The sequence below is a fragment of the Apodemus sylvaticus genome, chromosome 5, assembly GCF_947179515.1.
Source record: "Apodemus sylvaticus chromosome 5, mApoSyl1.1, whole genome shotgun sequence".
NCBI lineage: Eukaryota > Metazoa > Chordata > Mammalia > Rodentia > Muridae > Apodemus > Apodemus sylvaticus.
Genome location: NC_067476.1, coordinates 109,256,334 through 109,269,820, shown reverse-complemented (window position 1 = coordinate 109,269,820; position 13,487 = coordinate 109,256,334). Strand labels below are relative to the sequence as shown.

Below are 13,487 nucleotides of genomic sequence, written 5' to 3'. Positions count from 1 at the left end.
TGATGTGTGGATTATGTTTTGGGTATTCCAGTTTTCTAGGTTAATATCCACTTATTAGTGAGTGCATACCATGATTCATCTTTTGAGTCTGGGTTACCTCACTTAGTATGATGTTCTCCAGCTCCATCCATTTGCCTAAGAATTTCATGAATTCATTGTTTCTAATGGCTAAATAGTACTCCATTGTGTATATATACCACATTTTTTGCAACCACTCTTCTGTTGAGGGATACCTGGATTCTTTCCAGCTTCTGGCAATTATAAATAGGGCTGCTATGAACATAGTGGAACATGTATCCTTATTACATGCTGGGGAATCTTCTGGGTGTATGCCCAGGAGTGGTATAGCAGGATCTTCTGGAAGTGAGGTGCCCAGTTTTCAGAGGAACCGCCAGACTGATTTCCAGAGTGGTTGCACCAATTTGCAACCCCACCAGCAGTGGAGGAGTGTTCCTCTTTCTCCACATCTTTGCCAACACTGCTGTCTCCTGAATTTTTAATCTTAGCCATTCTAAAGTGGTTGTTTTAACTATTTCCTTCCTTTACATAGATTTTGGTGCTGGTAGCCTAGACTACAATGCTTTTATAAGCAACCCTACATTCTCAGTGGTGTGAATACAGTAAAATTAATGTCCAGATCATGTCAATGCGGATGTGAGTGGGGTTGATGGCCTCATTTTGTAGCTGTGGAACTCGGACCAAGGGTGAATGCGAGATGAAGGAGACACAGTACCTTTTACCCATTTTCCCTTTGGTCGGGACATCTAACCTGCCATGCTATGCCTGTGACATCTAACCCTGGCATCTTAGGATTTTCACAGATAAAATGACAAGTCCTTTGGAAAGCCAACCTCCAGTGTCAAAGAACTCACCTGGAGCTCCTGTCTCCTCAGGGCAGAGGCCACATCTCCATTTTTCTTTGGCATCCTAACCCTGCTTCCCAGGATCTGAGAAGTGAACCTGACAACTACTCAGGCCAGAGACCATGCTTCTGTTGCCTCCTGTACTTTATACCTACTACTTTAGACCCACACCTGCCACCCAGGCATATCCTCTCTGCCAACTCAAATAAGTACCTGCAGATAAGGTCAGAAGTCACAGCATGACTTAGCCTAGCTGGGATCACCTCAGCTGCCTCACATTCTAATTAGGACTGAGTAACCTCCACTAAACTTTAAACCTCACACAGCTTATCCAGAACCACCAGCCAAACTCCAGTCATAGCAAGTAGAGACTTAAACATCCACTCAATACAGTGCCATCAGAGACCCACACCAAAGGCTGCAGCTGATGAAAGATGTGCAAACCAACACAAAAACCAAGAGAAGGCTGAGAAGTGACTCAGGGGGTAAAGTGCTTGCTGCATGGACATGACTGGGTGTTAGATCCCCAGAACCCACAAAGAATTCAGATGGGAGTGGTTGGTGGCCCACTTCCATCCCAGCATGTAGGAAGCAGAGACAAGGAATTCTGTAAGCAAGCTGGCCGACCAGATGGCCTGACATGGCAAGCTCTGGTTTCAGCAAGGGACTCTGCCTCAGTGTCCAAGTTTAGATTCATGAACACAAACATGTACCTGCACATGTGGGAGCATACATACACTTACCCATATATGGTCTCAAATGAAGGACATCTGGACAAAACTCCAGAAAAATAATTGTAAAAAAAATTCAAAGAATGTCACAGAAGGTATGGGCAAATTTCTGTAGGGATTTAAAGAAGACAGTGATAAAGTGCTGAATGAATTCCAGAAGCATACACACAAATAGATGCTAAAATCGGGAAGCCAATTCAGGATATGAGGATAAAATTCAGTGAAGAGATAGAATTGCTGAAGAAGCTGGAAATGAAAAATTCCACAAGTAAAAGAGGGTGCAGTGGAAACCTCATGAAGGCATCATATGGAGATGGAACATCACACCCCAACCTATCACTAGAATTGGATTATCCAAACAGAGAAAGTGAATGCCTTCTTTCTTACCCAGAAATCAGCAGAACAATATAGCCTATCACCATCACTCTTGGCAGACTATTGCCATCACTGTTGGTTGACTGTGGCCATTACTCTTGAGTGCTCACCAGAACCAGCCAGTAAAACTCTAGTGTTTATAGAACACAGAACAGTAAAGCTGGAATTGAGCAGCAAGTTTCCTCTCTCTGGTTCCTGTTCAAAGCACTAGAAGGTACCGGAAGGTGTTAGAAGATGCTGTGCAGCGTTTTGGGGAAGACAAATCACCAGTGATCTTACCCAGCTGTAGATTATGTATACAACAATACTTACCTGTGCATGAGAGTATTCTGGGGGGGGAGGGGTTGCCAGCCACTTTGGGATGAATTTGAGATCTGCTTCATTGCAAAGAATACATGCTTGGTGGTATAAATTTGGCTAAACCTAGGGAGGTCATTGGCTGTAGAGTGAGTCTGCTACTGAAGCTTTGATAAAGTGGACGTGTAGTTAAACCACATTTTGCAGTGGGCGACTGTCAAAGCTGGGACTTGCAACAACAGGTCAAGCTGCTGAGGACAAGTGACCACTGAGCACTCAGCCCTAAACAGGACATCTTTACTGCCACCTTTAAATCCCAGGAGCAGTGCAGAAGAGAGGGTGGAGAAACTCTAAGAGTCAGACACTGGGAGGAGTTCTGAGAAATGCTGTCTTGTGGAAAGAAGCTGGCTGTTTCAAACATGAACAGACTACCTGCACAGAACCTGTAGGCACACAGAAAAGGAAAACAGGAAGGGGATAATCAGGAAGAAAGGGGTGATAGAGTATTAGAGGAATAAGAGAGGGTTTGGGGTTGTGAGTATAATCATGATTCCTTGCATACAGGTACAAAATGGCCCCAAATAATACATTAACGTAAAAGAGAAATCAATAAACTTCAACGTTTCTTCTGGTGACTAAAGAGGCTTCCATATGCCATGGAATCAAAACCCATTATTTCATCCTTCACCTTACATTAAGAGTATGATGTTAGCATTATATAGTTTTGGAAATATCCTGCTCAGCTTTGGAAAGTTGAAACAGATATTACCTATGTGTGAGGAAGGTCCTTGCTTATGCTGTGCTGCATATCTAAGTACATACCACACACACACACACACACACACACACACACACAGCTTGTAACTTCTGAGTATATCTGGATATCACACTATTTTTTATTTCTAGTTACTCTGTTTATTTTTCTTCTAATATTTTCCAAACTATGTTAGCACCAAGCTACTGTCTTCTGCCCCTATTGTGTAAATGCTCATCTATCCTTCAAAGTATCAGAAAATCTGAATCCCCATTCCAGTTCTTAGAGAAGTTCCCACTGGGGCAGCAAGTTTAGGACTTCTAGTCAACTTGCCATCAAAGCTGAGGTACGTTGGGCTTCAGAATGCCTCTGACAATCCTTATCTACATGCTAATTTCTGTACCCAAGGATATTTATGAGTTCATGTCCATTCATTCTCTTTTTCATTTATTTGTTTGGCAAATTTATATTTCGTACAATGCTAAAGAGTCTGTATGGAGACAGTGGTTAGCTTGACACAGGTCTTTCATTCACAGAGCTTAAAGCCAGTAGAGAAGATAGACTTGCACTAGGGCTCTTCCCAAAGAAGCCTTTAATTTGGTGATTGTTAACGTCCTCAGGCCTTGAACATGATGTTGATACAGGAACAAGCAGTATATTGTAAGTTACAATATACAGTAACAAACTGTATATTGTAAGTTATCTTTTCAAATACATACAGCCTTTTGTGCATTTGTGAGACTGGCATATGTGTATGTGGGCAGATGTGTATGTATGTATGTGTGTGTATGTGTATGTGTGTGTGTGTGTGTGTGTATAGTTGTATATGCAGGTGAGTGTGCTTTTGTGTTTGTGTGTGCATTGGGTGTCTTTCTATACTGTTCTCATTTTTTTTTTTTGAGGAGAGTCTCCTACTGAGCTTACCCAATGAACCACAAGAGTCAGTCTCTGCTTCCCAATACTGCAATTACATAGTCACATACTTCCATGCCTGGTTTTTTCACTTGGGTGTCAGACATTCTAACTAAGATCCACATTCTTGTGCAGCAAATGCTTTAACCTTTGAGACATCTCCCCAACTTCATCTTTCCATCCCCTGAAGGAAAAATTATTGCTAACTTCAACTTGTACACAGGGAACTTGAGACTCAGGTAGATAGACCATTCCCTATGTCATGTGACTGTTAAGTAGAGGAGTCAGAATACAAACCACAGGCTGTTCTATGAAAGAACACAAAACCACAGGATCTAAATCGCAAGCTGGAACAGCATTAGAGACAGAGGGTGGTATATCACAGCTAAGCTTATGAGAGGATAGGTACGTTTAAAAGTAAGATAAGCTGATTTTGAGAAATCAAGGCTATTCCTATATTTATCTCAAAAGTATCAAAGTTCTCAGTGCCTTAGAATCAAAGGTCTTTCATCAGGATCAAAAATTTAGAGGACTAGGAGCGTGTTTTGGTAGGTTTTCTGTTTATTTGAAGAGTTCCCATACAAATAAATCTCTTATCCATTTCAAATATCTGAAAAAATAATATGTAGTCTATTGAACTTTATAAGAAAAATATGTAATTTGATCTAATAATATTGCAACATGTAAAAAAATTACTTTGACTAGGATTTTCATGATATCTTATGGGAATCAAACAACATTATAAACAAATACATGGAAATATTTGTTAATTACATATTTGTAAACCAGATGTTTTTACACCTTGGGGAAATCCCCTAATATATATGTGCTTGAATGTGCTCAAGAATCTTTTGTATATTGTTACTGACTGAACTGTGGTCGGTGTTTTGTAACTAGTGACATGTTTACATATTTTGTGTGACTGTTAGTACCAGTTCTGAACCAGAGAAGAGTTGACTCTTCAGTTAGGAATCTTTGGGTATTTTGTGGTCTTTTCTGTAAAGAACAGCATATTTGTAATTCAAACAAAGAAAAAAAATGACATCTCTTCTTGGTTAAAATACATAAATAACTAACTAAGTAAATAAATAAATGGGCTTGGTTAGCACTTTGTGACTTTAAAAAACTTACCTGAAAACTCTTCCAGTCAAATGGGCAGAAGTCCAGTCCTACATAACGCAGCTGATACATGGGACCATAGATCTCATTAAAAGACATGAAGAACAATTTCCTTTTGCCTGGTGGTACTAATATGGCTGTTGTAGTGTTAATGTTGGATGGCTCATGACTCAGTATTGAGAAGGTTGTACAGAGGCTTGGCATCTAAGAACTCAAATAGAATCCTTTGGCTTTGGAGACTATCTTTTTAAGGGAAAAGGTTATTTCAGTCATCAGCCCAGCAGTAGTTGGGTAATCGCCTAAACACTGAGAAGTTCTTGGCTAGGGAAACTTTTGACCAGCAATAATGGTCCCCTATCCAGTGTGCAGCCTGTCCTGTGGAAGAGTTGCAGTGGATAATCAAGAAACATCACTAATAATATGCAGTAAAAGTAAAGCTAATTAGTTTTGGAAAATCTTGGGATATTGTATACTAACAATTTTTATTGGTAAAATCCATATTTCCTCTTTGAGTAAATAGTTTGAGAGACTTATCAAGTTGGTAGTTAAGCAATAACCCAGCAGGTTGAATCTGGGATTTAAAATGCCAAGGAAAGTTCAAAATATGAACTTGTAGATTTTGCTCAGTATAGGTCTTCCTGTGTCGTCGTCGTGATGGATGAATGAGGAAGGGTTTTCACGTTTGCTCTCTTTAGAGGGGAAATGAGATGAACTGCCTTGATTATGTTTACATTTTATGATTGGGGCGTCCCCCAACCCCATTTTATCATTCCCACTAAGATGACTATGTGAGAAATGATCCTGTTTCCTCTGAATGGCTTTCTCACACTCTGCAGCCATTTCCCTTCTCGTTCTCGGGTGGAATTAGAAAGAAGAAAGCAGGGTCCCAGGACAGCCTCTCTCGGTTCTTGTGCTTTGCTGGTGGAAAATATTTTTGCTTGTTTCTGATGAGCTTTAAGGTTACCGCCTGTTTTCATCATCCTACCTGGCTTCTGTTATAGTTTGGCAATACTAAGATATTTGGCATTCAAATCCCATTTTCATGATTCCTGTCAAAATATACCTACCTTTTAATTTACCATAGATTTACTGTAATACCTGTGTCATCTCTCAACCTCTTTCCTTTTGAAAGAAAATTATGTGTTTGAGTATTTTCCTTGTATGTATATAATGTATATACCATGCATGCATCTGGCACTCGTAAATGCAGAAGAAGGCATCAGATACCCTGACACTGGAGTTAAGACTGCCGTGAGGGTGTAAGAAACTGAATATGTGTTCTCTGTAAGAGCAGCATGTGACTTAACTGTCCAGTCCCCATAACTCCTTTCTAGAAACCAATTTTTTTTAACTATGTCTCCAATAAATATTTTTAGGTTTTATTACATAGACAGTACGGAGAGTTGTGAGAATGCACAAAGATGAGTGTAGTGTCCCCCACAAAGGAAACTGGTCATCCCTTTGGAAAGAGAGGAAGAGAAATGGAAACTTTTATATTTAATGCCAATAGAACTAAGAAATGGGGAACAGCATTATCTTTTATTTTCTTGGTCAGGTAAAAATTAGTTTGGCTTTGTTCCCAATGTTTTGTTGTGATGGGATCCTGGGCTTAGAACTTGGAGCAGTGGGGCCACACTCTTAGAAGGCTGTGCTGGGCCTTGGCCTCAGAGGCTCATAATAAACTTGGCCCTAGAGTCCCTGTACAGAACGGCACCCTCAGTGCGAAGCCAGATGTGAGAGAGTCTTCTTGCTGGACATGGTGAGCCAAAATGTTCAAGGTTGAATTTACCTTCTTGTCAGCCTTTGCTTACGACAATGAAAATGATCAAACAGACCTACTCTTTATATGGTTATTGGCAAGGACGTGTATCATGCTGTTTTTTTGTACAAAGTACATTTTTTTTGAACAGTGGCCAAATTTAAAGTTTGGGAAATTGAGTCTTGGGCGAAGAAACTGGAATAAACTTCAAGGGCTTCTGTCAGCCTGTTATTTGTGCAGGTTCTGCTGGTGAGACCTCCTCGATTCAAGGTTATGTGAAACTCGGAAATAAAAATTATTGGTCAAGGAAAAGATGATCACAAAATCCGAGAATTTAGAAAAAGCCTCTGGGGCCACTACATAGTTTTCCAAATGACTTGAGCCAGTTCAAATCAGTTTTAATTTACTTTTAAATAAACAAATAAGCTATAACAAGAGCTAACCACAATTCAGCTACTTGGTCTAAGAAGCAACCTTGTGTAGGTTGTTTGTCTTTTGGAAATCCAGGCTTGCAGGATTTCATTTGGTACTGGCTGTCTGAGAAGGCCCAGAGAATGACCAAATAGAGGCACTTTAGGCCAACTTTTTGCTAATTAGGAAATGGAAGGGGGGTTAGAGAGGGTTTCTTTTTTTGTGTTTTTGAAATAGGAACAGCCTGGCTTGTCAGGAGTGGTCAGGCTGCTTGAATTATAGCTGCATCTGCGTCCATGAGCTCCACAAGGAGGGCAGTATTCTAGGAAGGACAGGGATTACAGGAAGTCTCTTCAGTATCAGAAGGTGGCTTGGAGAGAGGGAAGGGCCCCCGCCCCCATCTGCTATGTCCTAGTTCTTACATCTCAGGTTGAAGACACAGTGCTCAGATCAGTGTTACTGTGTGGGGTGGAACTTTAAGATGTGTGGCCGAGTGTGAGGTCATTAGCCGTGTGTGTCCTTGAAGGATGCTGTAGGAGAAACAAATTGCTTTCCACACAGTCCTTCCATAATGAACAGACATCTCCAGAGCTGTGAGCCCAAACCACTTTTGACTTATTTCTTTATTTGATATTGTCAGGGTTTTCAGGACAGCAATAAAAAGCTGACCTAGATGGTGGCATCTTGGCTTCGCTGGTCTCCTGAACCAATGCTGAAGATTGACCCCTTCCCCCTTTTTATTTTCCAACCCCCCCATTTTGGCTTCTGGTTTTAAAATGCACTTTTGTGGCTTGTGAGACAGCAGACTCACAGATGCTAGCTAATCTTACCTCTGATTCTGACCTGAGCCAGACGTTTCCAACTCGTCCTTTCCTTTTCTTTTTTCCCTGTCTCTTTTCCTCCTTCCTCTGTTCTTTTCCAGCATTCCATTATTCTGTATCTTTGTGGTTATCACTTTTAAAAATGTAGCCCCTTTGTCAGCAAATGTGTATAGTGTAATAGTTACATCTTGTGAAGGGTCTATTAAAATCATTTTTGTTTCCCCTTTCTACCCAGATATCCCAACCCTTAATGTGCATGTTCTGTTTGAAATAATGGAATGAACCAATTCATTGATTTGGAATGAGCGTTCCCTTTCTTGGAATTATAAAAACAAGCAAACAAACACAACAACAACAAAGAAACCCCCAAAAAGGAACCTTTTCTGGCTAGGTTGAGCAAGCTGTGTGGTGCCTTTGAGAGTCCACAGAATTCGGAATCAAATCAACCTAAGAGGCATGAGGCCTTGAAAGGAGTCTCAACTTAGGGAGCAAATGAAAGCCAGGTTTCTTTGGGCTGTGGTATTCTTGGACCCCAAGTCCTTACTGTGAACATAGAAAACTGTTTTAACTTTTGTTGTGAAACCAAAACTGTGGCATCTTACTTAACCCTTTTGGCAGTTCACAGAACAGTGAAAAAAAAAAAAAAACATGGACATATATCATTTTATACTTGTAAAAGGTCATTTTGATATATCCCTTTTTTTGTTTTTTGTTTTTTGTTTTTTGTTTTTTGTTTTTTGTTTTTTGTTTTTCGAGACAGGGTTTCTCTGTGTAGCCCTGGCTGTACTGGAACTCACTCTGTAGACCAGGCTGGCCTCGAACTCAGAAATCCGCCTGCCTCTGTCTCCCAAGTGCTGGGATTAAAGGCATGCACCACTACCGCCCGGCCATTTTGGTATATCCTAAGAGTAAAGATAAACACTTCAAAAGATTTTTAAGGGAAAAAAGTCTCATGGATCTTGTAGGCTCTGTTCTTATTTGGTCAGTATAGACAATCTTGCTTCAAAATGTGATGGATTTTGTTTTTGGTTTGCATGTTGCAGCCTATCTTTTTCCCAGCATAGTCTTGTATGTATAACAGCATGCTTTCTGAAAGAGAAGGACAATGCCCTGGGTGTCCACAGCAGGGTGGTAATAGCACGGTGGGCTTCTGAAGCGAGCTTGCAGTGGTTCTGATGAGGTGTCTTATTTTGCAGGGATTGTCATCTGTGAGGCGCCTAACAACAAGTTAGACAGGTTCTCCGGGGTCCTCTCCTGGAAGGACAGCAAGCACACCCTCAGTAACCAGAAGATAATCCTGAGAGGCTGCGTCCTGAGGAACACAAGCTGGTGCTTTGGAATGGTTCTTTTTGCAGGTATAGTGGACAGACCCAGGCCATCCTGTGCCATCCCTGCCCACAAAGTTCCTGGTTCTCTGTGGATATGAAGACGCACAGAGTTTTTACTGAGTGCTGAATATTGGCTCCCGAGTTGATCCCAGAGTGTGATACCCCCAGAGGAGACAGTAGTACTCTGAGTCTAATCCATGTGGTCCCAGTGTGTGGGAACCACTGAGAGGTTGAACTTGTTCTTAAGGACGGTGACATCTTCAGTATCTGATGGTGTCTACACATCTACTGTTCGGTTTCTTTCTCTTTTGCTCCATCATATAAGCCTCATCTGCCAGTCTATAGAATCAATGTGCCCTTAAAATTGAACATTAATGTGAAAGAAAGCCCCTCCCTTCATTGCAGGCCAGGTTGCTTGTCACTTGAAAAGGTCGAGTGGTTCAATAGAGAAAGTCTTCTTGGAGAGCAATCAAGTTTCTGTTTGTTACCAGGACAGATGGGTCTGAAGGCTCTATTTAATGGGACTAGGAGGGATGGAGGGAGGGAGAAAGGGAGAGAGAGGAGGAAGGAGGGTGGGAGAGAGGCGGGTAAGAGGGGGAGATTCTCCGCTCTTTCTTCCACTCTATTTTTCTTTTTTTTTTAAATTTATTCTTTTCTCATACATCTGGACCACAGCCTCCCCTCCCTCTACTCCTCCCAGTTCCCCTCCACCTTCCTTCCCCCCCAGATCCATTATCCTCAGTTTCCCTTTAGAAAAGAGCAGGCCTTCCAGGGATATCACCTGAACACAGCTTAACAAGATACAATAAGACTAGACACAAATCCTCACATCAAGGCTGGGCAAGGCAACTCTGTAGGAGAAAAAGGGTTCCAAAACAGACAAAAGAGTCAGAAATATTCCTGCTCCTACCATTAGCAGTCCCACAAAACTTCAAGCTAAACAACCATAGCATATATCCTGAGGACCTAGTGCTGGCCCAAGCAGGCTTTGTGATTACTGCTCCAGTCTCTGTGAGTCCTCTAATTGAGGACGTCTCTATGTCCATTGAGTTAGACACTAATCTATAAATACAGCAGAGTATTATTAGGAATCATTTCATTGTCTTTTTAAAAAACTTTTGCCAGCTTCCTGACCATCCTGGAAGTGTCTGGAATGGGCTTTCTTTTGTGGCATGGACCTCAAGTTAGACCATTCATTGGTTGGCCACTCCCACAAGCTCTGGGCCACCATTGTCCCAGCACATCTTGCTAGCTGGACAGGTTGTAAATCAAAGGTTTTGTGGCTGGGTTGGTGTCTTAATTCTACCACTGGAAGTCTTGCCCAGTTACAGAAAATGATGGGTCAGGCTCCTATTCTGCATTACTAAGAGTCCTCACTAGGGCCATCCTCATAGGTTCTAGGAAGTTCCCACTGTACTAGGCTTCTGCATCACACCCCTAATGTCCCCTCCCCCTCCCAATTTCAGTCATCTTTCCCCATCTGGTTCCTTTTGCTCCCATCTCTACCTGCTCACAGTTCACTTGCGAAATCTATTCCATTTCCTCATCCCAAGAAGATCCACTCGTCTCCCCTAGAGCCCTCCTTGGTATTTATCCTGGGTCTGTGGACTGTAGTGTGATTTTACTTAACATCTAATATCCACTTATAAGGGAGTACATATCTGTTTGTTTCTCTGGGTCTGGGTTACCTCACTCAGGATGACGTTTTTTTCTAATTCCTTCCATTTGTCTGAAAATATCATGATGACATTTTTTTTTAAAAAACCATCTGAGTAATACTTCATTGTGTAAATGAGCCATATTTTCTTTGTCTATTCCTTGGTTGAGGGACACCTAGGTTGTTTCCAATTTTTTTGCAATTATGAATAAAGCTGCTGTGAACATAGTTGAGTAGTGTCCTTGTGGTAGGTTGGGGTGTTTTTTGTCACCTGCCATTCATTTTCTAGACCTTGATTAAAAACAAATTCTGTTTATTGTGATGCCAAATTAGGATGTGTTTTGTGTCTGCTGATCATATGTGTAATTGGAATTAAATTGTTTTTCTTAACTGACTCTCCATAACAACAACAACAAGAACAACAGCAATGCTCGTTAAAGACTAAGTGTGTTCTAAAACTAAAAAAAGCCCTCCTTGTTGCTGCTAACTACCCTCAGCTGTGGGCCTGAGCATTACTTTTGCTCTTAGGGCATTGTTTCCAGCAAATCTCTAGAAATGAAGCAGAGTCAGGCTTTTGCCTTAGGTCGAACTTAGTAAACCACAAGTCTTTTATCAGATGCTTTTTTCTTTTTATAATTTTTATTTATTCATTTATTTATTTTTACTTAATTCACTTTACATCTTGCTTGCTTCTTCCTTCCTAGTAACCCCTTCCCGCAATCCTCACCCCATCCCTTCCTCCCTTCTCCTCGGAGCAGGTGGGGCCCTCCTGGGTATCGCCCCACCCTGGCACATCAAGTCTCTTTGAGGCTAGGCACATTTTTTTTCTCACTGCATCCAGACAAGGTAGTTCAGCAGAAGAGCATAACCCACTTACAGGCAACAGCTTTTAGGATAATCCCTGCTCCTGTTATTCAGGACCCACATGAAGACCAAGCTGCACATCTCCTACATATGTGCAGAGAGGCCTGGCAAAGGACATTGTCAATAGGACAAAATGGCAGCCTACAGGTTGGGAAAAAACTTTACCAAACCTACATCTGACAGAAGGCTAATATCCAAAATCTACAAAGTTCTCAAGAAGCTAGACACCAACAATCCAAACAATCCAATTAAAAAATAGGGCACAGGACCAAACAGAAAATTCTCAAAAGGGAATCTTGAATGGCCCAGATGCACTTAAAGAAATGTTTATCTATCTTGTCGATTTTCTCAAAGAACCAGCTCCTGGATTCATTGATTCTTTGTATGATTCTCTTTGTTTCCACTTGATTTTGACCCCGAGTTTGATGATTTCCTGTCTTCTTCTCCTCCTGGGTGAAGTAGCTTCTTTTTGTTCCAGAGTTTTGAAGGGATCAAGGTCTCTTTCATAAGACTGTCTCTGGAGAAATCCTCTTATATAAATGGAAGGAGGTATGTTGAACAGAAGTTTCCAGAATAGAGATAGGGCAGATGTGGGTTCAGGTAGTTTAGGAGCTCCAGGTTCTAATCCTAGCTAGAAGACTTTCTTTCTCTTCCCTCTGTGGTAACACAGGATAATCATAAGCATACTAGAATACATTGCTCAGGTGCAGTGATGATGGGTGTGGAAGAGGATGCTTGATGGTATTTTTCCCATGTCCACCTCTTGATTCTTTTACCAACAGTTCAGAGCACACTGACTGCTCTTTGGGCTGAGCTTGAAAACTGGACTGTTCCCCACACTTTGAGGAGGAGAAAGGGAGTTCTCTGTTCTTTTGTGACATGTCCTGGGTGTTTACTTTTAGGGGACATTGGTCAGGTGGGCACTTGTAAAGCAGACAATACCTGCATTGGCTTTAGTTAATAGAGAGCTTAACTAGAATACTGGCAAGCAGAGGAATTCATTGTTTTTGTCCACGTCGATGCTGAATAAATAGGTGGGTACCAAGAGTACCCAAGTCTTGAGACATTTGAACAAGAAACAAGTTCTAGTTGGTTCTTAGATCTTGTGAAGACTGAATCCAAGATTAATTATTAACCCTTCTTCTTATTTTTAAATGCTACTTATACACATTGATCAGGAGGTATGGGGATAGAGTTCAGAGGCATAGTTTACTTTACAAACCTATCATTTGTAAGTTGAACCTGTATGGACACCTGGCCGTGCCTCCCTGGTGGCTTTCCTTTGTGCTCAAGATGGGATCAAAGCTTGTTTCTGAGGGAAGGGGCCATACTCACTCTAGGAGTCTGTAGGGCCCATAGCCATCTTGGTGCAAATGAAGTCTCAGTGCTCACTCATTTGTTTGCCCCATAGGCCTTATGGTCTCATCCCCTGCCCCCCCAGCCTTCTCTTTCCTTTGTCGGCTGGTACCTGTTTCCTTAATTTTTGTCTTGATGAGTCATGAAAGAAATCAAAAGGACACAAATTTTAAATCCTAAGTATTTTTTCACAAACGATACATCTCTATGTAGTTGTTTCAGATTGGTTGGGTCCTTCAA

The 13,487-nt window shown here is 41.4% G+C and overlaps 1 protein-coding gene across 5 annotated transcripts in view; it reads left to right on the top strand.

Annotated features, from left to right (window-relative positions):
• Atp8b4 (ATPase phospholipid transporting 8B4 (putative)) overlaps positions 1-13,487 on the top strand; it is a 192,172-nt gene that overhangs the window by 80,911 nt on the left and 97,774 nt on the right. For all 5 annotated transcript variants that reach the window (XM_052183505.1, XM_052183500.1, XM_052183502.1 and 2 more), the window contains one exon: positions 9,239-9,397. In XM_052183505.1, coding sequence (XP_052039465.1) covers positions 9,239-9,397 — 159 coding nt within the window. The remainder of the gene's footprint in view (positions 1-9,238; positions 9,398-13,487) is intronic.